This window comes from Nyctereutes procyonoides, unplaced genomic scaffold (genome assembly GCF_905146905.1).
Source record: "Nyctereutes procyonoides isolate TBG_1078 unplaced genomic scaffold, NYPRO_anot_genome, whole genome shotgun sequence".
Classification (NCBI taxonomy): Eukaryota; Metazoa; Chordata; class Mammalia; order Carnivora; family Canidae; genus Nyctereutes; species Nyctereutes procyonoides.
The window spans coordinates 8,729,213-8,755,110 of NW_026575146.1; the positions used below are offsets into that span (position 1 = coordinate 8,729,213).

Genomic DNA, 25,898 nt, shown 5'->3' on the forward strand with positions numbered 1-25,898 from the left:
ATCAGAATGGAATTAGTTCAAATGAGAATCCTTCTACCCATACGTATATATATGCCAAAAAGATAAAGTACACAATCTTAATATAACTCATTCACTAAATGTTTATTAAATAACCATGCATTGTGTGTCTGCCACTATTCTAGGCATCTTCTGCCAAGAAGCCAGGCAAGGGTCCTTCTGGGGAGATAGATAATAAACAAGATAAGAGCCATAAAGAACTTAAAACTAGATAATGGCATAGAGAGTGAAGGGGAAGGTTTCTTAGGCTGGTCAGGGAGAGAGCATCTTGAGAAGAGACAACTGCATTGAGCACTGAACGATGAGAAACCACCTGCCTGGCAAACATCTAGGTAGAGGGCTTTCCAAGTTGAGGAACAGTTGGAGCAGAGACCATGAGAGAGAGGAATCTGGCATCTCAGAGAGAGCAACAACAAGTGAAGGGGCCAGTGTGGCTGTACCATGGGGGCAGTGAAGGGGGACAGTTTACAAGTAGTGTCCACAAAGGAGTGGTCCTGCTCCCTTAAGCTCCAGGGCTCCTATATCTCCTTTGGTTCTTCATTGCTACATCTGACCATGGACTGGGATCCAGCTGCTCTAGGTCATCCAGCTTGATCACCCACAAAGACCCTTCTCTTCCTTTTATTTTCGGAATTTTACCCTAACTGTTAAGGAAAATAAATGGGGTCAATTTACTCTTCTGTTTTATTCATTAGTCTCATGATTAAATTGCAAAATGTTTGAGATAATGTGGAGATAATGAATTTGTAATGTTGGTATCAGTGCCTGAAGAACAGTGAATGGAAGGAAACCATGAAACCCACAGGTAATATGATACATAATCCTCTCCCAGATTCTGAGCCACCTTAGCTCACAAGTAACTTCCTTTCCTTTAAGATGATCCAGCTTCCCAGAAAGAAACTATGGCTCATATAGAACAATGGGGATGCCAGGGCCTAAAGTATTCCATTTGCATTTCACAGGACCTTCAGAATGGGTGACTGGAAACACCCCATTCAGTATATTCCCCACTCCTCCAGTAATGCTTCTTATAGATGAGCAGTGATTCTCCTGAAGGTAGGAGGTATGAGGTGAATGGGCACTCTTCAGCACTGAAGCCAGTAATTTTCTGCCTGAAACAGATTCTCTCCCATCTGAGAATGCACTATCTACCCAACATAAACTCTGAAAGACTGTGGCTCTTCTGGTAAGGATGAAACAGCAGGTCAAAGGGGACCTGCGGAGAATGACCCCAAGGAAGTCAGTGTACAAGGCTGAATGCTATCTCTAGGGAAAGCTGCCCCAGCTGATGAAATGGTGGCCCTGGCCATGACCTGATGCCTCTCGTGGGATCCGATCACTTTCCCTCGCTTTGCTCTTCAGTAAAGGTTTGTTTTCAGAGCCCAGCCTAGACACTCATATGGTAACCTCTCAAGGGCATCACTTCACCCTTCTGCACAGGTTACTACTGTCTGATTAAGAGTGGGTTTTTTTGTTTGTTTTTTCCAAATTCCTCACAGCAAATTTGTGCTTGGAAAAATAACAATCGCAATGTTAGATCTTAAGAATAGCTTAACTAGTTGTACATGCACAGACACATATTCAGAATCTAAGACTTAAAATCTAAGGGGAGTCATATTTCACTAATTGAATCCACAGCTTTAGAGAAACAAAAATTAAGAAGCATCAAAAGCAGATGTTTAGTATGTATTTTCTAATGTGGTTAGGTTCCATTTTTCAGCTAGTAAATTTTTCTTTGACTGATTTAGCCATTTTGAAACATAAGACTTGGACCACAGGAAACAAAAAATGATTAAGGATCCAGTTCAAATTTCATTCCTTTTCCCATGGGGAAGAGAAGGCACTGATAGAAGGAACAGAATAATGGTAATTACATTCTAATATGTCTGATAACCATTTTCTCTCCTACCTAAGGAAAGAGGAAGTAAGGCAGCTTTAGTCCCTAGAGTCCCCCAGGGGTGGAGCTACATAAGCTGTTTATTTTGGAAATACTAGAACAGTAACCACAGTTGCCAGGAACATTCTTTGGAAGATTAGTGAGGATTGGAAATGCTAAACATTAAGTAAAACATTTCTTTACAAAGCGTTTCACTATTTATATAGGGCAAACTCTGCTCCTTCAAAGGATGATAATGTGTGAAAATGATTAACCTTTTATGAGGAAAGATACCATGTAATTCAAGAGAGTATTACATGCCCATATGTCTCTGTCCCTTCATAAAGAGAAGGAATCTATTAGTGGGTGGGGGACTCAAGGGATTGGTTATTTTTTGATATATACAGAAGTCCAACTAGTTAAAAAGATGACTGTGATAGATCTGACCATTTTGTAGGCAAGCAGCACTGAGAAATGTTGTGCTTATGGCCATACAAGACAAGAGGTGGTACACCAGGATGGGGAGACTTTAGGATAGCAGTTGCAAAGTGCTAGTCAAAGAATCTAGTCTGCCCTCTGTTTGGCACACAAATTATTTTAATTTAGAATTTTTAGAATTAAATGACAGGGTTTTAAAATTGGGAGATTTTAAAAATAATCCAAATGTCCCTTCTCTGAAAGATCTAGCAATGCTGCCTATAAAATCTTCTGTAATAGATGGAGCTGAAGATAACTGCTTGACGTGAGAGCAGCTTGCCAAGATTCTGACCAGGCCTGCTTCACTTATTTATATGCCTTTACCAGGCCCTGAGGCCTTGGAAAGTGTATCCTTATCCCCTCACCCCCACCCCTCAAACCCCCTTTTATCCTGACACATGCCACTTGCATATCAGGTTCCCCCTCCCTTCCTACCTGCCTTTAGGGTAATTGCAGCTTTTTAAATTACTATTCCAGATGTGAAACCTTGAAGTCTTTCCTTTGATTTGGTTTTTTTATAGATAAGGTTCATTCATACAACACCATTAGGAAAAAAAATGTTCTATTTTTAGATTGATGATACTTTTCTATAAAACCAAGTAAATTAGTATAAACTTTTACAGTTAGAAAATTAACCTCATTTTATTCAAATTTAATTTTTTAATTACAATTTAAATTTTTTTATATTCCTTACTCTCTAATTTTATATTTTTAACACTTTTCTTGTTGCTTTGATTCATAAAGTCAGATTGCATGTACATTTTGAAGTATGTAAATATAAAGTGAAAAGCTGTATTTTGTCGTTATTTGCATTTATTTAACCAACAGTGAGTTAAAATATCTTTTCATACATTCACTGGCCATTTGTAGGTCTCGTCTCTTCATTTGAATGGTCTCTTTATCTTTTGTTCATATTTCTATCACGTGACCTTTTCATATTGGTTTACAAAAGATTTGTGGAAATTAAGGGAATTAATTCTTTGACATGTGAATTATGCAGTTTCTTCCCTTTTTGTCCATGTCTTTTCATTTGGTTTCTGTGTTTTTAGTGATAATAGAACTTTTTCATTTTTGTGTTGTAGTTTTTAAAGAAACTAAAATTCTGGGCTTAGGGCATACTGGCATAGATCCTTCCCATCCTAAGATTTTTTTAAAAAATACCCATATATCCAGAACTTTACAGGTTTAAATTTTTACATTTAAATATTTGGTCCATCTATGATGACTTTTTTTTCTGCAAAGAATGGTATAGGAAATCTAGTTTATCATATTTCAAGTGGTTCATCTATTATTTTATTATTATTTTATTCACTGATTTGAAATGCTACATTAACCATTAATCAATCTCCCTTAAATATTGAGGTCTCTTTCTGGAATATGTATTCTGTAAAGTTTTTTGTTGATTCATTTACTGTGCTAATGCCGAACTATTCTAATTATTGTAATATTGTATTTTAACATATGGTAAGATCAAATTAGCCCCTCATAATTCTTCAGTTTCAGAATATTATGGTTATTTTCACATTTATTTTATTCCAGGGAAACCTGGAATCATTTTGTCACATTTTATATCATTGCATTACATTCCAAATAAACATATATGCTAGTACAGGAAAAAACTGCCATCTTTAAAATATTATATTCCTAAGAATAGAGGTTATCTGTCCATTTTTTCACATTTTTTCTACTCATGTTTTAAAATATTATTTGTTGAGATTCCAAATATTTCATATTTTGTTGATATCACAGATGGAAAACTATTATTTCTCTAAGTTGTTTTTTGTTTGTACATGGCAAAGTTATAGATTCTATATTTTTTTAAAAAAAGATTTACTTATTTATTTGAGAGAGAGAAGCAGAGGGAGAGGAAAAATAATCCTCAATCAGACTGCCAGCTCAGTGTGGAGCCTAACGTGGGTTCCATCTCAGGATCCTGAGATTATGACTTGAGCCGAAATCAAGCAGTTGGCCACTTAACCGACTGAGCCACCCAGGTGCCCCTGGATTCTCCATTTTTAAAATAAGCCAGTCATCTTACTAAATTCTTCCATTGCTTCTAATAGTTTTCTGTTGATCAGGTTTGATCTTCCAGATCACAGAATTATATGATTAGCAGAAAGAACTGAAAATATGTAGTGTAGTCTGAAAAAAATTGTCATTATAATGAGAAAACAAAAGCAAGCAGAATAGTATGTTCATTAAGTTTCCACCACAATATTGGTGCCCTGTCTCCCACCAGCACCTGCATGGAGATAAGAGGTTTCCTTGGTACCGTAGTTCTGAGACCACACCCTGTCCTTTGGTCCTATCTTCTCCCTCCTACACATTTTATAACAACTTCTTTTTCATCATTCTTTCTTCTACTGAGTTGTTTCCATCTACATGTAGGCATGCCACATTCTTCTGATCTTAAAATTTTTTTTTAAGATTTTATTTATTCATGAGATGCACATGAGAGAGAGTTCATGAGAGGGGGGAGCAGAGACACAGGCAGAGGGAGAAGCAGGCTCCATGCAGGGAGCCCGATGTGGGACTCGATCCCAGGACTCCAGGATCACGCCCTGGGCCGAACAAAGGCAGGCGCTAAACCTCTGAGCCACCCAGGGATCGCCTTAAAATGTTTTCTAAAGTATATCATTTCTCTGCTACTCTTCATAGGGAAACTCCTGAATCACTTTCTCTCCTCTCCAACCCGTTCCCCTGTCCTTATCCTCACTTTCATTTGAATGTCTTCACCTTCTCTATACAACTGGAACAGTTACTGTTGAGGTCACCAAAGACCTACATGTCATGAGATCCAATGGTCAGCTCCCAATCTTCATCTTGCCCCACTTACCTGCAAGTAGCTTCTAGGAACCAAACTCTCCATCTTCCTCTCACCTCCCTGGCTTCTCCTTGTTACACTCTTCTATAGGCTCCTCCACAACTTCCAAACCCATAACACTGGAGTGTTCCAGTGCCTGATTCCAGGACCTTGATCTTCATCTCTCCTCAATCCTTTGAGATCCCATAAAGCCTCATACCTTAAGGAGGACCATCTAGAGGCTGATGACTCTAGGTCTCTCCCCTGAACTCCAGCCACTACATGACACTGAATAAACATCACAAACTTCACTATCTGAAATTAAACTATTGATCTAACTACTCTTTCTCTCCCCACATCTGTTCCTCAGATAGTTTTCACCTTCACAGTTATCCAGAATCTAGGAAGTTCTCTTCACCTCAACCTCTATGCCATGTCTTCAAACTGGTGTCTGAGCTTCTACTCTGGTTCCCTATAGTGGATAAAAGGTGATCTTATCACTCCTCTATTCCCAAACACTCCAGTGGCTTCTCATTTCCCCCAGGGTAAAAACCAAAGTGTATACAATGCCTATAACATCCTTTTACCATGTTCCCTGTTACCTGTGTCTGGCTTCATTTGACACCACTCTCCCCTTGCTCATTCCATTCTAGCCACAATGGCCTTCTTGAACAGACCTAGGATGATCTCACCTTGGGGCCTCTGTATTTGCTTTCCCCTTTGTATAGAACTCTCTCCTTCATATCTGCATAGTTCATTCCTTCATATGTGACTTTAGGGGGCTTTCTTGGCCACCCTGTTTAGCACTGCAAATCCAACCAGATTGCCTTTCCCCATCTATCCACTTTATGGTATCTCACCTATAGCTCTTATCATCTCCTAACTTAATATATAATAATGTATTTTAATTTTATTTATTGTCTATTTCCTCCAACCATAATCCTTTGACATCAGGAATATATAGCTATAAATACAGACATACAAATACAGGTAGTTATTTTCCAGGCTCTTTCACTCAATTGTATAAAATAGCAGCTGACACACAGTTGCTTCTCAATAAATGTTTGCTTAATATTTATATAGGATAACAATAGCAATATCTAATTTTTACAGATTAAAAAGAACAAAATTAAAATATTGGACAGTACCAGTATGAAAGGTATATGAGGAGAAGTCTGAGTGAAAGTGTTCCAAGGTTCTAATTATACTGCCTTAGAAGGAGATTAAGAAATAAACTTAGAATTTATTAGGTATGAGTGGTAAAGAGTAGATATTAGGGGAGGGGGGAAGAAGTCAACCACTTAAAAATAAAAGTTAAAAAGAAGAAAAAAGAAGAGAACAAAATTTTTTTAAAAGTAAAATAAAAGACATCTACACACATCAGTAATCACAGTAAATTTAAATGGGCTAAGCCTGTCCTTTCAATGTCAGAGATTTTCTGATTAGATAAATGTTTAAAACCAACACAGTATAGCCAAGAGGTAAATCTAAAACAGAAGGACACAGAAAGGGTGAAATTGAAGGAAAGTTAAAGGATATACTAGGCTTATATTATGCCCCCAAAAGTTCCAGGGATATAAAACAGAAATCACTATTTGGGAATATTAAGGTCACTACATGAGAATAAAATGGTTCAATTCATTTGGAATATATGACAATGTAAGGTATGAGCCCTAAGTCAAAAAATCTAAGTATATCTGAAAAATAGAATGTAGGAAAATAGAAGAAAAATATTAAAATGTCATAGAATATCTTAATCTATGACCTATGTTGAAATACTTTTTTAAATAGTATATTTGCTAAATATGGGTATTTATTTTCATGATCTTTTCTTTTCCTGTACTGCAGGCTTTGGGTCTATGGGTTCAAACAGTCGTTACAAAACCTATCTGAAAATCAGTGCCAAAGTGTGTGTAAGTATGTACATTCCACAGCTCTTCCTTTACACATCCTAGGCTGGGAAAAGGCGCCTTGGCGGCCATGTTTTAGGATAGAGCACTGGGTGGCTGGAGCCCTCACCTGGATGTTGAGCTGTTTGTCATGCAGGGCTCTCTGCAGCTCCAGTAGGCTCCCCTTGAGCACTCTCAGCTTTATGGCAAGCTGCTCAGCCTCCTCCTTGGTGTGAGCCTTGCCTTCCAGCAGCAGGTTGTCATTGTGGACTGAGAGTTCTGATAAGGCCACCACCTTCTGCTCTATTTCTAATAGCATGTTCTGGAAAACCAAAATGAGGATGAAATTCATACACCCTGCCAGTCTCTGCACATAAAGATCATTTCTCACAGCGAAACACAATACTTCTTGTCTTTCACCAAAAGAGTATGCGTTCACGTTTTTTTCCTACTTTTCTGACAGACCTGAAGAGTAGTTACAGATTTTCAAAGATTCTTTGAGCTTCCTAATTTTTCTTGTCTTTAAGATTAGATGTTATATAATGGAAAACATCTTAAAAGCATACAAAAGCATATTTCATATAGCCAAGGGATAAGGAGAAAAGACCACACCTTTCCTTAACCCATTATTCCAACTGTTTTACCATTTTAGTGTTAGATTGTGATGCTTATGACAAATAGTAGTAAAGATATCATATAATCAACCGTTATTCTCTCTTTCAAGACATTTTTTTTTCAGGTTGTTGCTCTTATTTCTTGATTTTATTTTTTTTTTGTTTTTATATAATGCATTTTTAACCTTACATTTCTAAAAGTTTTCCTAAGAATTTTATTTTCATTTTCTGAGACAACTCTCTAAGGCTGCTTTTCTTCTCAAATACAGGCTAAATTTTGAGAAGGAGCAAACTAGTCTCCTTTCTTCCAAAGTGAGGTTTAAAACAAAAACTAAAAAAGAACAAGATAAAAACATCAAAGGTAAACAAATAACAATCATTTTATTTTCTGCAGAAATCCTTCTGTTTTTATATTCCTTAACTCTGAACTTTTAAAAAATGCACTCTCTAATTTCAATCAAGATATTTACTAATGAGAAAAGTATTTTAAATCAGAAAAACTGCCATCAACTTTTAAGAGTATATGTTTAAACTAAAAAACTAGAACTAAATGAAAGCATGAAATATTTAATGAGATGGGGCTTAACGGATGATTCCCTGAAGATTCTTTTTGAGAAACTAATATAGTTATACCAAGACTTTACCACTAGGCACAGTTGGCACAGCGCTAAGGGTTCATAATACTTTTAGAGGCCCAATAAAAATCTTAATTTTAATTTCTTCTAAAATCGGAAGAAACAAATGAATATAACAATGAATATGTAATAACGAATCCACTCTAGATCATATTAGTCTTTGGACCAAAGTAGTTATAAACTAAAAATACAGCTTTTAATATTTTTATAGAGGAAGAAGCCCACAGAAGCAAAGTACCCAGAGCCCCAAAAGTCATAATAGGACCCTCATAACAGCCACAGTTCTAATTACACAACTGGCTTAAATACTACACTTGAATTGACTGAGGAACTGCTGTGTATTTGTGTGATTCCATATGGTTCTAGTTTCTGAAAATGTTATCAAAATACCATTTCAATGCTTCATAAAAATCCTGAAATATATTATCTGAATTGTGAAATTTATGCATAGCCATAAAAATAGAGACATCCAAAAGGGAGAGGTAGGAGTAATGTTAAAATATAATTTTAGAATGCTAGTTAGTACATGTGCTAATTTTAAGCACTTAGAAGGGAATGCAAAAAATAGAGGTTTCTTTCCAGTAAGGAAACTTTAGAAAAGATGATATAAATAATTTAGAAAACATTCACATGTGGTTCTCTATTCTCTACCATCCAGGCAGAGAATAACAATACTTTGAATACACATAAATAAATTGCCTAGAGCATTTAAAAATCTCAGTTATAATGATCAATATTACAATAAATCTAAAATCTAATAAAAGGAATGATCAAAATAGCATACTACATATTAAGAAGAAAGCATTCATTCATTAATGGATTTTTCATATTTCCTGATTCCAAATAAGAGACATATGGAGTCACACATACTGATATTTTAACCCTGTAGATTAGGGAAGTCTTACTAGATAGTTGCTAGTTAAATGAAAGAGCTTTTAGACATACTTCAGCCATGTGTGAAGTCGATTATTTTGATAATCATTGAAATTCAGTGATTGGTACACTGGAGTTCATTACTTAGTCTCTATACTTATACATGTGTTTGAAATTTTCCATAATGAAGAGATAAAAAAAATGCTACAATAAAAACCTTAATGTCATTTTACATTAATTCCTAAAGACCTTGGGACACCTGGGTGCCTCAGTGGTTGAGCATCTTCCTTTGAACCTCAGGTCATGATCCTGGGTTCCTGGGAATGAGTCCTGGCACCCAGAGGGAGCCTCTTCTCCCTCTCCCTATATGTCTGCCTCTCTCTGTGTCTCTCATGAATCAATAAATAAAATCCTTAAAAAAAAAATTCCTAAAGACCTCACATCAGAGGAAGGAAATTCTCTGTTCCAAAAGACAACCTTCCTATGTTCAGTCTATCTGCCTGTAACTGAGTTTTTCCAAGTTGTCCAAATAATATATCCAAATTAGAACCAATATTACAACAGAGCACTTAAGGGCACCTCCTTTTGTGTTTATCCACAGTCTGATTTGCTGATATTAATTCTTTTCATTGGGTTTATAGTCCTTAGTAGCCACTAAATATAGATACCATAAGTGTTTTAGTATTTACAGTCTTTAAAAAAAAATGTCCTTTAGGAAGCTAAAGATTTTCTAAAGAGTAGACACCACTGGTAAAATTTTTCAAAAGACTAATAAGTCCAATTCTGAATTTCACTTAATCTTTTATAAGATATTATTTTTCTACATATATACAAATATATACAATATATATTTATACAATAAATATATACAATATACAGATTGAGAAAAATCATATATCCATATCAAGTCTTTTTACTGTTATAATTTCTGTGGTTAAACACAGTATACTCTGTGATGTTGGAATATTCCTTCAAGACCATTTTTGTACCTGGCAGTCCACTAGCTGGGCTTCCATGTCCATAGGCTCCTTCGCTGTACCCAGTGCTGTGTCCAAAGTGGCTTTAGTGCTCAAGAGCCAGTGGTCCAGCTCATCGGCTTCACAGCGATACCTCTGCAGGGCCTGTTCCTGTCTCTGTTCCTCAAGCTGATCATTTAACTTCTCCTGATGAATAAAGTAGAATGCAACACACATCACCATGAGGTAAAATCATTAGGATGCAACACAATACAGAACACCAGGTTCTTAGTCCTGGTTTTGCATCAGAATCACCTGTGAAAGTTAAAAAAATAATAATAATATGGGACACCTGGGTGGCTCAGTGGTTGAGCATCTGCCCTTGGCTCAGGGCGTGATCCCAGAGTCCCGGGATCAAGTCCAACATCGGGCTTCCTGCATGGAGCCTGCTTTTCCCTCTGCCTATGTCTCTGCCTCTATCTCTCTCTGTCTCTCATGAATAAATAAATCTTTAAAATAATAATAATAATAATAATAATAACAAAAAAAAAACGTGCTTAGGCCACGTCCTAAAGCACTAAATGAGAATTTCTGGAAGTGAGTCTCAAGTTTAGTATTTTTTAAAAGCTTCTTTGATGATACTAACATGAACCCAGAGTTTAAGCTTCTTACATAATATACCTATGGGGCTTGGCCGATAATGTAAATAATGGAAATTGACCAACAATTAGAATGAAACAATGGCATAAGAGAGGAAATGGCAATAGGTACTTTACCTTAGTGTCTAGGAAAGTATAAGGAGTGGTGGGCAAGCCCATTCAGAGCACCACAATGTGATTTCAGGCAAGTGATTCCCTACAGGAACAGATGGCTCAGTGGTACTAGTTTCTTAAGTAAAGGAGGAAATTCAAATTTTTTGGTTATGTCTCTGGGTTTTCTCAATGATGGCAAATAATTCATATTAAAAAAAAAAACCTCCAAGCCAATCATTTCATTTTAAAACTCCACAAGGATTTCAAAGTATGATTAGGGACAATATTAATGAATTAAAAAATTAATTTTTAAGACAAGTATTGGGAATACCTTATTTTAAAAATTATTTCATTAATAATTTATTATGTTGTTATTTTTAAATTTCAGTTTTTATTAAATAGTTGAAAATAGAGATTAAATAAAGCTAACACATTGATTTTAAGTGTCTCCCATACAAAAAATAAATGAGTATATGATTTGATTAATCTTATAATAGGTAAAACTTGAAAGAGCCTACACACCCAACAATAGGTCTGTGTTCAACTGAATTTAGCATAAGCAGCAGCTAAATAATGTTAATTTCATATAATAAGAAATTGAGAACATAATTGAGAACTGATTATGTGCCAGAGAAGCCGCTTGACCCTGAGATACCAGGAGACAGATACTCTAAAGGTCCTTAAGCAGTCTCTAGTCTAATCAAATTTATAGGAGTAACAATATGAACATCACATATGTTTAGGGCTAGGAATGATAAGAGAAAAAGAAAAAGCAAAATAACTTATTTTGCATGTTATTGTTACCAAAATTTATCTATTAAATAATGTTAAAGTTAAGTAACATGAGAACCAGAATTGCAAAACTATTTTCATGAACTAATGTGCTTAAACTGGCTAAGGGTGACTAAGGATTTATTCTTCAGAGTATTAGTAATACTAGTCATAAAATGCTCTTATTTAAACAGAGCAAACCATTATGCAAACCTTTACAATTATTCTTCACAAGGCTCACGTCTACCAAGTTTTGCTTTCCACATTCTCAATTTTTCATGCTGAAATGAGTCAGAAAGTAGTGAAAAGACACATTCAAGGCTACACACTGACTCAGTGCTCTATTCATGAGACCCTCCTTGAGACACACACAATACCAGCTTCTTCTGAGTGGGAAACCATAAAAATGTAGATCACGTAAATGACTCGCGTGCTTGTCAACACAAGTTGAAGAGTTAATTTGGATGTGAGGGGAACCTGCAGAGTGGCTTGTTACCTCCAAAAGCTGTCGCTTCCCTGATGCCTTCATCTTGATGGTGGACATCCGCTCAGCTAAGACAGTGAGTGTGGACTGCAAGGCTAGCTGTTCGGCGGGGTCGGACTCGGGAGACTCCGACACCAGCTCCTCTGCCAGAGACGACTGGAGCTCACTGATCTCATCTTGAAGCATGAGAATCTCATCCATCAGTGCCTGTGAAGAAGACTGTGGAATCACACTCCTGTATGTAGTTTTTTTGGACTGAGGAATCGTGTCCCTAGCTGAGTCTCACATCGATTGAGATTAGGTTAGATACTTCACATGCAGGTCATTTAGCCAGCAAACAGGAGTCCCACTAACCTAAGTTCCAAAATGAAAGGGCGTTCCTGACTTCAAAATCATTTGTGTCCCTAACATAAATGGATTTGAACAAGTTAACGAATCCTTCTGGCTTTCAATTAGGCTCACCTGCAGTCCAAGAGTGGGGACATGCTCAGTCTCAGTCCGACTCTACGATTCTATGTTGAAAACAACTCACTACTTTCTTCCTCAATGTGATTTTTTTTCCATTTCAAATTTCCCCAAGTCCTCCACAATACCACACTTTAACCCAAAGCTCACATTATATAAGACCAGGGAGATCTCTCACCTGTTTCTTTGTTGTCACATCTCATTTGTCTCCTGCCCATTCCTGAAACTTCAAATGCTTTCTAATGCTGAATGCTCACAGGGGTGTATCCCTTACTCAGACATCTCTTCTAAATTTTAGGCTTTATATTCCAAGTATACATTTCCCTGGTTATCTCCAGAGTATTACATACAAAGCCTGCTTCCTCCTCTGTCTTCCTCATCTCTGTGAAATGTAGCACTCTCTCATTGTTCAAGCTCAGGACCTAGGAGTCCTCATCACACCTCCTCTCCTTCACCTGCCATATCCAATCCAACACCAATTCCTCCATGACGCATCCTATACGTCTCCTCTGCCCATCCCAATTCAGCCGGCTCTCTGAATTGCTCTGTCTACTGGTGGCTTTCCTGCTTTACAGGCTTACCTAGTCTCCCCAGTCCACTCTGCACAAAGCAATTCGAGTAAGCTTTTAAAAAGGTAATCAGAGCCTCTCACTCCCCTGCTTTAAAATATTTAGTGGCTTATCATCTGTAAAATAAGAGCCAGACTCCTTACCCTACTGGTATGTCTCATCACTTCCCACCCTTGTACTATCCATACTCCCTTCTTGCTTGCTACATTTCTGCCTTCTGTACTTAGTCTACGACCTCCAGCTCTTTCAGGCAAATAGCACACTAACTTCTTTATTTGCATCCATCACAATTATAGACATGTTTTTTTATCCCCCCCCCCTTTTTTTGTATGTTATGACTTACTCTTTAACTTGAATCTTGACAGGAGAAATTCTTATTTAGAATTTGAATGGTATGTTAAAAAAAAACAGGTCCTACCACATGAGGGGCCACCAGCACTTCAAATAAAGAAATACTGGCTTCGTATTTATTAATATTTCATGGTTTCTAATGTATCCATATTTGCATAGTTCATAGCTCTGCCACAGGATTGTAGGCTTCAGGCTAAGCCCAGTGCCTCCTAGAATGGGCTCTCAACAAATATGAAAAACCAACAACAACAAAAACCCTCTATTCTCCTAATATCAAGTGTCATCATACTCAACCGATTTTAAAAATATTTATAGTGAAGTTATTCTATACATCTATATATCATGTAAACATCTATACATTAAATATTTATTATATATAAAAGTACACATATTCTAAGTATATATAGTTTCATATATTTACACAAACTGCATATACCTATGTCCTACCACTCAGATCTAGAAACAGAACATTCCTAGGGCTCTATAAGCCCTTTTGACCTCCTCCCTGTTACAACTTCCCTTCTTCCCAAAGATCATCACAGTGTTACTTTTGAACATCATAGATTACTTTTGCCTGTTTGAAATCATGCCTGAGGTACTATTCTATGTCTAGCTTTCTTCACTCCCTGCCATGATTGTGAAAGTTGCTTATGTTGCATTTGTAAAAGAGCTGGTCATTTTCATTGCTATATGGTACTCCAGTATCACCTGGTTTGTGGATCTTTTCCAGTTAAGTCTTTCTAGTAGGTCATAGTAGTAGTTCATTGTAGTTTTAATTTGCATTTCCTTGATGACTAATGAAACTGAGCACTTTTTCCTATGCTTGTTGGTCAGAAGACAAAGGAGACTTCCAGCAAGGAACCTGAAACAGGGCTCCATCCCAGAACCCTGAAATCATGACCTGAGCCAAAGGCAGCTGCTTAACCAGCTAAGCCACCCAGGTACCCCTTGCAAAATATTTTAGAATTAGTTTGTCAGTCTCTACCAAAGAACTTGCTGGAGGATTTTAATGAAATTGTAATGAATTTAAAGACTGAACTTGTTTGTTTGTTTGTTTGTTTTTTTAAGTTTCAGTTTTTTTTTTAATTTTTTTTATTTATGATAGTCACAGAGAGAGAAAGAGAGAGAGAGAGAGGCAGAGACATAGGCAGAGGGAGAAGCAGGCTCCATGCACCGGGAGCCCGACGTGGGATTCGATCCCGGGTCTCCAGGATCGCGCCCTGGGCCAAAGGCAAGCGCCAAACCGCTGCGCCACCCAGGGATCCCTGAACTTGTTTGTTATACATTCAAAATGTTTTTTCTCCAGTAAATTATTTTCCATTACTTCATAACCATTTTTTGGTTATTGCCAAATATATAAAATTCATATTATTTGGTTTCTTTTAAAGGATTCTCCATAACTAGACTAACCCTATTATGTCTTTTTTTTTCTTTGGCACTGATCCTCTGTATAAGCAAGGAGAACCCCCCACTATCTTCTACCATGTTCATTTGCATTACCTCCTCCAGGCTTTCTTCACACGTGTTTATATTTACAGTGCCTTCTGCCCACTTCTGTTGCCACTACAAATTTTTTAATCTGTGCTTCTGAAAAGACCTGATAGAATTTCCTTTATCTATTTCCCATCATTGTAACCTACAATCCCATTGCTGTTTTTGCACATGTTGGTAATTCACTCCACCCCTAAAGCACATTTTTAAACCATATATTAGTGAAAAAGTTTGTTTTTTTCAGCTGTGCATGTAGTTGGTGCTCAATACATCTAGTTGATTTAATTCTAACTCACGATAGATAAAATCGGTATCTGAATCATGAAGCAACCAGGAAGAAAAAAAAGCCGCCTCCTTTAACCTCAGTGGATTTGACCAATCCAGTGTATAGTGAAATCATCAGCTTCTGTTGTAGGCTCACAACATTCTAAAACAGCTCTCTGAATGTTCTGCAGTAAGGAATAAAAGGGTTTAGGGAATCTTAGAACTGTTGGTTTTCATCCTCTTAGGGTAAAGCCTCCCTATTCATATGCTTCAGTTTACTCTCAAGGGAGAGTGGATGTTTTTGGAAGGTAGCTATAGTTTTAAACTTCAAGATCCAGTAGCTAAGCTTACTGGACATGGGGTTTTCTTCTGAGGTAAAATGTTCTGAAATCAGATAGAGGGTGATTGTATGACATTGTGAAAGCATTAAGTGCCACTGATTGTACACTTTAAAGGAGTTAATTTTATGTGATTTGAGTATCACTTCAATTTAAACAAAAAGATCCAGCAGTCAAATATGTCTTTACTCCCTTAACTCTGTCTCAGCTGGTAGCCAGCTGTTGCCTTACAATATCTGACTTAAAACTAAAATAAAGAGAAGAAACACACATCTTTGTGTTTCTGACTTGTGTTTACAATGAGGGTATGTGCATGACACTTATGTGGTTTAGAGAAATACCTTGGGCTTCTCTAAAATGACTCACTCTAGGGAGAACATAAAGTTAACGCCTGATTTAACACCAAAGGTAAACATGAATTTCATTGTGACTTTCAGAATTATCAACATCCACATAGCTCGTTTCAAACTTTTGAGTTGTCATATATATTGAAGAAGCAAAAACAATAACAAAATCACCTCAGTGCTCTGCTTACTATCTATCCATCACTGAGCTTAATGTGCCAAAGACAACACATACCCATAAAGCATTAACTGCCTAGGACTATGAAGATCTCTATGACAGAGGGCTTATCACTTAGAACAGCCACAAGTGAGCTTATGAACTGTATTAATGTCTTAAAATTAGATATACCAATTTAGAGAAGATAACAGGAAAGACCCAGCACTCCACCCAAATTCAGTAGATTTAGACAAACGTTTAGAGGATAAATATAGGAATTAGGTTAGTTTTTTAAAGAAACATTAGTACTTCCAAGAAAGTGTTGGGAAAGAAATAACAATTTAAGTGTTTCTACTAATTTTTAGAAAATATAAAAAAGTATACTGGGCTTCCTCATCCACTTTCAGCTGGAACTTAGAAATAGTAATTCTACAACACTTCTTGGAAGTTTTAAAATACCATTCCAGAAGCTAAGAACCAATTTAGACTTTGTGATACCATTAGCTTTTCACGTGGGCAGCTCTGTCCCAGAATTTGTAGAACATAGGTACAGATGGCAAAAGTAGGTCAGATGGAAAATTTTAGATTTGCAATTATATGAAAAATAATACATTATATATTTTTTGCTTCTCATCATAACATTAATATAATTGTTAAATTCAAATGATGGGTAATCATCATGGAATTAGCTACATCTCACTGCTAGAATTGTTTGCATTACCATTCTCAATTTAGAAATACACAGAAAGTCAAGGGGTTGGCCTTAAGTATTAAAAAAGTCACAGATTCATTTCTAGCACTTAATACTTAGCATTAATATACAATTTTGAATTTTCTCCATTAAAACCCTTGAAGAAAATAATAATTTTGCTCTACATTGCTTATGCATGTTTTCACAGCAATGCCAGAGAGGCAGGGGGTGGTAGCAGTGATTGACAACTAATTTGCATTTTCAGTTAGGAACTCTGGAGTGTCAGGACAGACTACCAGGATCCTCTTTTATGCAGTTTCTAAATCCTGGGGGATCTAGTGAAGGGTCTTTGCAAGCTATTGTCACACACCTGGGACACTAGAATGATGAGCTTTGAACAAAGGCAGAGATGACTCAAAAGTAGAAAGAGTCTAAGTATGTAAACCCTTCCTCTGGAGCATGTGCTCCTGATAATATGAGTGTGTGACACTCAAATTCATTCTAATGCAGCCTTTGGACAACTTATGCCAAATTCCTTTTGAATGTTTAAAGGAAAGCTGTAACCAAATGGAGGTAAGTTGTCCTCCCCCTTTAGGCACACTGAAGCAAGGGGCTGGAGGGCAGAGGGGCAAACAGAATCCCAGGAAGCACACTGGCACTCCACAGACAACACTTCAGATGACAAAGAGGTGATGGCAGTTGACCATCTGAAAACTGGAGTAGCAGATAAAGAGGACTGTGGCACTTGGAAGGAAACTGCACTGTAGTAGTCACCAAAGTCCCTGACTGTCCTCATGTTTGGTTTGGTCCAGGTAAACAAAGACTGACTTTCATTTTATATTTTTACAGCACCCTTCCCAGCCAGACTATGAATGACTTTGGGATAGCAGAGAGCCCCATAGAAGGCAGTGTTACCAAAATAAGGCCTAAAAATGGGTGCTATACACATTGGTCCCTTGTAACTTAATAAGTTACAAGAGCGTCAAAAACCTGAAACCCCTAATTCTCAATATGTTGTCTCTAGATGAAATGTTCTTATTTTGGGGTTATACTGTAAAGTCCTATATTGTAAAAGAATGGAATTATCAATAGACATATGGACAACCAATGTATTCCAAGGTTATCCTGGGTTCCAAAAAAAACAAAGTACAGAGTTTCACTCCTAAAGCTAACAAATTACCCAGTATTTGACAGATAAACATCTCATATCCTGCTTTTATAGCACTTAATTTGCATCTAAAAATACTTTCTTTTCCTCTGCCTTTTATAGGGTCATCCCATGCTCCTTCATTCTGCTCAGAATCAAGTAGTATTTCAGTGTCAGTGAAATATGAGTCTCACTGCATATTTAGGTGAATACCTCGATACCTCTAGCTCCCATTTATACCTGATTGTATATTAATAGTACACTTGATCATACTGCTAAAGCATTGACTAGATCTTAATATATGCACTTTCTTAGCATGCATCTTAAATTGATGCATTCTTAACACCTTTCCAAGTTAGGTTAATGTAATCATCCCTATTTCTCATGTAAAGTTAAGCTTTCTCTCGTTTATATAACTTTTTAAAAATAGATTCAAGTCAGGGACACTGTAAGATTATAACTTTGAATCCTTACTCTTCAACTGCCTTTGTGTCCACTTAAGTCTGAGAATTATTCTCTAAAGATAATGGGAAGCTGCTAAACACATGCTGGCTAAATTTCTTAAAACAACAGTCACCACAGAAGGAGGATGCGGGGTACATTTTATTCCTACAACAGTTCACAACAACAATAGAATGATGTGGCAACTATTAGGAAATGTACTTTATGTGATAAACATAAAGAAGCAAAGCCAAGGTATGCAGCTTTCTTTAATTAAGTTCAAGGTCTGAATTTCTATCTTTCCCTCTTAGATCCCTCCCTGAAGCAGTGGTGGGAACAACCACCATTTGGAATATTGTTTACTCTGTAAGAAATGATATAATAATAATTAAAAAAAAAAAAAAAGGTCAGTCTGCTCTCCCAAAAACATGCTTGGCCACTTGGCCGGCTGATTAGTCACAAGAGCATGCACCTACTTAATCATGCAGGAAACTGAAGTCATAGCTATTTTTACCTGATGTTCAGCCATCTGGCTTTCTGGACTCCTGCCATGCTCCAGACTCTCACTGAGTTTCATCTCAATGGCCTCCATCTTTGTGGAGATGGACTGTAGGGAGTCCTGGTACTTCTGCTGGCGTTCCAAAGCTTCATAGAGAGTGCGCTGCTTTTCACTTATCTAGAGAAGAAAAGGATATTACCAAATGTTTCCTAGTCCCTTATCTTGTAGATTATGACATTTCTTTCCTCATGTGACATTCTTACCTCTGTGGCCCAACAGAGGGTATTCAACTGTGGACAGTGTGTAAACTCTCTGCATGTGTTTCAAAAGACAATTGCTAAGGTAATCTGTGGCTGGTCCACTAAACAATTCCATGTTTCAGAGACTTACCACATTCTTTAAGGTTTCCCAAGAACGCTGCAAATCATCCAGTTTAGCAGTAGCAGATGGCTCCAGTCCTGGTTCGTAGAACTCCTGAGATGGCAACGTGCTGGGGTGGATCCTTGCGGCATCAGTCTGCAACCTCTCAGCAGATAGTGCTTGGTAATAAGCAATGTCCTGTGGGTACAAAGCCCAGTGTTGGACTCAGGAGGAAAACAGTCTAAGTTAACATGCTCTGGGTACTATCTGTCATGTGGAGTAAAGGTTTAGGACTCACCTCTGTCCCAGGGGGCTATAAACTATAGAAGTTAGTAGAATTCTTTGAATTTTGGCTTCTATTAAAAAATGAACAGATTTACCAATATTTCAAGTTGTCAAAAGTCATTCTTAGTTTGTATTTGGTAAAATATACAAAGGATTTGAGTGGTACACATGTTTAAAGCTTGATTAACCAGCAGGGCAAAAAAAAAAAGAGAATCCACTTTATTTCCTAAAATGTTTTTTAATGAATTGATTATAGTTCTTTTTTGTTTGTTTTTGTTTTTTGTTTTTTTATTGTAGTTCTGCATAATTTTAAAATGTACTTTATTTAAATAAAATTAAATCTATGTCATTTTTAAGATATAGCCAGATTTTCAGTATTTGTGAGTTCATTATTCACAGAAATTAATTAAAATATTTTAATATTAAATGAAATAAAATGTAATACCTTGAAAATTAAAACTACTCTAAGAAACAATAAAAGGGATTCCTTACAATCAGTTCCTGGAAGTACACTAGAAATAATCAAAGTGAACGATGAAAAACAAAACTTTTGAATTTTTTATTAGTTTGTTGGGTTATAAGTAACATTACATATCTTTTAGTATTCATAATAGAATCTACTATATCAAGACATAATTCATGTGTTTTCAATTGTTTCTATACTTATTTATACATATAAATAGAAATTGAACTGGTGAGTAATATTTATATTCTAGGAATTTCTATTATCAAGTTCATTGCTTTTGCAATTATACTGTTGAAGACTATTATGTATATGAATATAAAATACCTTATTGATAATAATATATTGATAAAAAGTCTTGAAGAAGGTACCAGCCACTGGGGAAATCAAAGTAATAACAAGAAGGGGCTGGTGTTTGGCAGTCTGTACAAGAACAGATGCAGGATTGTGTACTAGGAAGAGTTCACTCAGGAGTCTGACACCTGAGGAGTCAGGACAAATGAGATTCCAGGGGAAATTCTCCTCCTAAGTAGCTATACTCACGTCTCACGTATCAGCTCTCTCATCTGTACAAAACTGGGGAGTTCTGAGGATTAAATAAAGTCGTATTTGAGTGGCCATGAGGCCTTCTACCTGTTTTGTTGTTGTTGAAACTTCTGGATAAGTCCTCAGCCTTAACTTATGACACTGGCTCCTCTTCATTTGTCACCCTGTCACCATCTTGAGTAGATTTCCTTGCTATTCTCAAGTCTTTGCCCCACTAGTTCACCCCATTCATTCTGCCCTACTTTTACCCCACTTCCATCCTCCACCCCTTGAACATGATAGCCTGTCATCACTGAATTGGTTCACCCCATGTGCACTTCTAGCTATGTCTAAAGTTACTCAAACCCTTCTCTTGCCAACACCTTTGCTTCCTTCTCCCCTTAAACTCTGCTTTACCCATCTGGAAAATCCCAAGCAGTACTCAATCCAATTTTACTTTCCAGAGTGCATGCGTGTGCATGTTCAGGCACATACAAATACACTCCACACACATGCACAGACACGCAGCTGAAGCCACTGAGGAGATACTCCTGAAACTTCTCAAGTTTCCAAAAATCTGTCTATTCTCAGACTCACCTTTATCTTAACACTGTCAGTTTCCTTGCTTAAAGATAACCCTCTCAACGACTCTCAGAATCCCATCCACCTTCACTTTTTCAAGGACCTTGGTCATTAATACCTTCCTCCTCTCCCTCTCTATTAACCTTTTCTCCAGCATATAGTCAAATATTTTCAATCTAAAAACATCTTATTTTTGGTATTTTTCTTACAGGATATCACATAATGGAAAAGTCCACAAATCACAACATGATGAGTCATCACACATGAACACACAGTTGTGATGACCATATCTTCCTTTTCTCCCTTTCACTTGATAATCCAGTTTCTGCAAATGGTCATTTATATTTGACAATGTTCACTTTTGATCTACTTCTAAACACTCAGCTGAACTTTGACTTTTGTGACTCTTTTCTATGAAACAAAATAATTATTTTCAGCTATTTTTCTGCCTGATCTTTCAGAAGTATTCAACAACTCTGACTGTCCCCTTCTGGAAACACTTTCCTTTGAATCTGTTTTCCTTCTAGCTCCAGTCATTCAAGCTTTCTCTTGTGTAGTTTGTTTCTTCCACTCACTCTTAAATATTGGTTATTTATAAGCTCCACACTCACATATTCAGTTTGTACACTTATAGCCTTTAGGCTCTTCAAACTCAACATTTTCAAAAAAAGATCCAGGATGAGAACTGAATTTAGGAAAAAAAAATTAACATTCTATCCACTTTGCAATAAATGGAACTTCTACTCATCAAAGCACCTGATATTTATTCTCTATTTCTTCTCTCTTTTCACATCCCTTGCTTATTTAGGATGAATTCTATTGACACTTATCCTTGCCACAGCACTGGTTCAAGTTCTCCTTAGAGCAACAACTTCCTAATTCCCAGGCTGTAAACTGGCAGCCTCTAGGCTGCCTCTGGCTTGCATACATTTAGCTTGGCTTATGCAGTGTATGAAATTGTTGAAAATTTCATCGAAGTAGAGAGACTCTTATAAGAATCCAGATTCATAGCTCCTTTTGCAAACCAGGAGGTACATAAGACTGGATTCTGTGTCCACGTGGCTACAGTAATTCTAACTATAGACTTGCTGAGGGATCCTCTTCATCCCTTAGCCTGTTTCTCTCATTGACATCACCAGTCCTAGCCAGGCATCAGAGTATGCAATTTCTGTCCCTCACTAGCTTCTCTGGCTCCGAATTTGTCTATCTCTCTTCTACTACTTACATTGATCCAGAATGACCTGTTCTAAAACTTCTTTCTGTACATAGCTTCTCTCTGTGGTTAACTATTAGCCTCTGGATGAACGTCAGATTTTTTTTTGTGTGTGGCATTCAAGGTCCTTCATGATGTGTTTCCTTTACCCCTCTCAGTTTCTTTTCTCCCCCACTCCCTCCCCCAAATCTGGTTCTCTCATTATACTGATAATTATTTGCAGTTGTCTGATGGGTCATCCTCATTCCAGCCAGCATACCTTCTATATGTCCTTCCTCCTGTCTGAAAAATTTCACTTCACTAGAACACACCAGCTGCCTAACTTGTATTCCCTCCCTAAAGCTTTGGGTGCCATCTTTGACAGCCCCACTCCCCGAACTCCAGGGTCAGGTGCTTATTCCAAGACCACACTCACCACGCAGTTTTCCCATTGTCATGGCACCTGTTCCATTTTGTTGTGATTACTCGTCTGCTTTCACACAGACCGTGAACTAGCTCTCTTAAGAGCAGAGTGAGCTTTTTATCTTTGACTCTGAGCATGTCTTAGGGTGTTTGCCAAATAACAGGCAGGCATATGTGTCCATAATGAATTGTATGTGTAAAAACCCTTTTATAAACTTTATTATTTTATATACGTGGAAGGTCATACTATTACTGTCCACAAGGAAAAGCAAAATGTTGCTTTAAATGTAAAAATTTTAAATTAAATACTCTTTTGTAAATAAAGAAGCAGCCCCCCCCTCCCCGAAAAAAAAAAAAAAGCCAGAATAAAACAAATGGGTTGTTAAAAAAAATTTCTTTCTGGTTCTTTTGTACACGAATATGTGCATGTGTGTGTGTCTGTGATTGTGGATGTGTTTGTTTATTGGTCAGGCCAATTAAACAGGAATGACAATTCCTGGTTTCTTAAAAGCATTTGAAAATATGTCACCTTCTGTAGATGAAGAATTTGTATCTATTTGAGGACTATATAGATTCAACAAAATAAAACAATCAGTCTCATAACTACTAAACAGAGGCACTAACTGGCCTAGTGAGGAATCATCCTTAGAAACATGTCTCTTGTTGCTTTGTGCCTAAGTTATGAGAGTTATTATCTATCCAGTAGATTCCTAAGGGAATAAATTTGGAAAGCTATAGCTACTATTTTATTAACATTGTCCAGGTTAAAAAGTACTTCATGCTACACATCACATTTAATTTTCAAAATTTTGTGAATTGAGGAACATTGTTTCCTATTACAAATGAGGCTGCTTAGGGACTTTGCGGGACCTTTCAGCTTAAAGGGAAAAGAGCTGGCACCCATTCTGAGCTTTTAACCTGGGGCTTGACACTCTTCCTGGTACAAGATCGTGCTTTTCAAACTTTGACTTCTGTTGACTCTACCGAGGAACCCAACTTTGCTTTGCTTCTACAGCAAATTTGGGAATTGCCTGGTTATTTCTAGTCTCCAGGAAGCTAAACCATTACCACATTTCAGCTAATAGCTACTGTCAGAGGCAGAACACACTGACTGTGGGGTGGGGGCGTGGGGGGAATCAGTTAGTTATGTAATGAAGATCTACTTACAGAAGCAGCAAGCACAAAACCTTTTTATAACAGCTGCAATTTTATAAAGCGGTTGCTTTATTTGGCTGCCCCTTGAAACAGTTGTGCACATTCTGTACAGTATTTTGAGTCTGAAAAGTGGAACTTATGGGGATTCAAAATGTCCTCCTCAGCTTCAGAAGAAAGCCTTTGGCCATGTTGTAGTATTTATTCATTTTCCTCTGATTTATATTACTGTACAAGAATAACATGTGGCCATAATGATAGAGTTGATTTGTTTGAACAACACCAAGCATAACACATTTGCTTCTTAAAAGCCTCCTCTGAGGAAAGCCATCTGACAAAGACATTTTTTGCCAATCTGCAATATCATGTAAAAGAACATTAACAATATGATTTAATAGATGCTTTCCTTTGATGGGGAGGGGGTGTCAAAATAGACTTAAAACAAAAATCTCACTCATACTTTTAGGATGTGATTGAGTTTGACAGGTAAGGTAACCATAATAAAATATTCACATATTTTATCATTCACAAGACTTTTTCACATGTACGTTGAAAGAACTTTACAAGAACTATCACTGAAACAACCTTGGAAAAGGCATATTCTTCCCACAGTGTTAATCTCAAGGCCAGTGTTTACTGTTCAATTTGAAAATTTTAAGAACATTGTATATTATAGGGGTAATTTTTTTCCTATACAATAAACAGCTGACCATAGCCAAATTACTCTGATTCTAATAACATCTGTGACCACACAGAAGAACACGTCAAATAATGAGTAATATGTATTTTAAAAACAGAATTTGAAGAACAGTTCCCCCAGAGTGCCCTGAACTTCTCCCTTTTTGTTTTTAGTTTCCTCTCAACACTTCTGTTATTATTCATCCCACATCCACCTTTCTTTTTAGATTACAAGGTCTTTGAGGGTAGGGGCACTGTTGTCTTTTATATTACCTATCTGGGACCTCACACAAGATTTCATGCCAAGCAGGTGCTCAGAATGTGTCTGATGAATGAATAAATTGATAATTTCCTAGAGCTATATACATTTTTACCAAGATAATTGTTTTATCTAAAATTTTCATCAATTTTATTTTCCTCCTTTGGGGGAAGAGGGCTTTTTTTTTTTTATCACAGAAATACCATTTCAAATGCTTCTTCTTTAAAATAAAAATAAGGGAGGCCTGGATGGCTCAGCGGTTGAGCATCTGCCTTCTGCTCAGGTCGTGATCCTGGGGTCCTGGGATTGAGTCCCACATCAGACTCCCCGCAGGGAATCTGCTTCTCCTTGTGCCTAGGTCTCTGCCTCTCTCTCTGAGTGTCTCTCATGAATAAATAAATAAAATCTTAAAAAATAATAAAAATAATTGTAATTAATTTTAAGACAGCCTATAGAACATGTACTCTGTTTAATAATTCTTTCTTAATAATAAATCTCTATTCCTTTGAACACTTACATAATTTCATAGTAATGTAATTAAACTTTTCTAAAGTTATTTGGCTAAAGAAAAAAGGAAAGTATTACTTAATGTGCATTAAAAATTTTTAGCTATTGTAAAAGCATATTTTTATTTCTATCCAGTATTTTTCATGAAAATCCTTTGACCTATTTAATTTAGTACAATCTAAATTTAACAGAATACATGTTGAAAGGCACCACATAACAAGGTATTATTACCTCCACTTTATAGGAAACAGAATTTAAGATTACTGATTATTGAGATTAGTAAGTAAAGAACACGAGTCTACTGAGACATTCCAATAGGTACACTGGCAGACACCCCTTAAAATGGTTGACAGTAAGTAAAGAAAAAGTATAAATCGTGAGCAGAAGCTTTTCATCTTCAAAATCTGAGCTGGTAAGTGGTAAAACCATGTTTAATGAATGTTAAAATACAAATAGATATGTTACTTTGCAATAGTGACACAAATATTTCATTTTCTGTTAGGCTGCAGTACTCCATCGCAGACAGCTATCAGAAACTAAAGCCATCATGCCTTAAAACAGGGCTTT

General features: G+C 36.8%; 1 protein-coding gene across 7 annotated transcripts in view; it reads right to left on the bottom strand.

Annotated features, from left to right (window-relative positions):
* Positions 1–25,898, bottom strand: part of SYNE1 (spectrin repeat containing nuclear envelope protein 1) — a 255,312-nt gene that overhangs the window by 128,758 nt on the left and 100,656 nt on the right. For 6 of the 7 annotated variants that reach the window (XM_055311232.1, XM_055311234.1, XM_055311233.1 and 3 more), the window contains 5 exons: positions 19,296–19,463; positions 18,921–19,082; positions 12,161–12,367; positions 10,175–10,348; positions 7,194–7,385 (listed from right to left, as the gene is read on the bottom strand). In XM_055311232.1, the coding sequence (XP_055167207.1) occupies positions 7,194–7,385; positions 10,175–10,348; positions 12,161–12,367; positions 18,921–19,082; positions 19,296–19,463 (903 nt within the window). The remainder of the gene's footprint in view (positions 1–7,193; positions 7,386–10,174; positions 10,349–12,160; positions 12,368–18,920; positions 19,083–19,295; positions 19,464–25,898) is intronic. The other variant, XM_055311230.1, reaches the window with a different exon arrangement.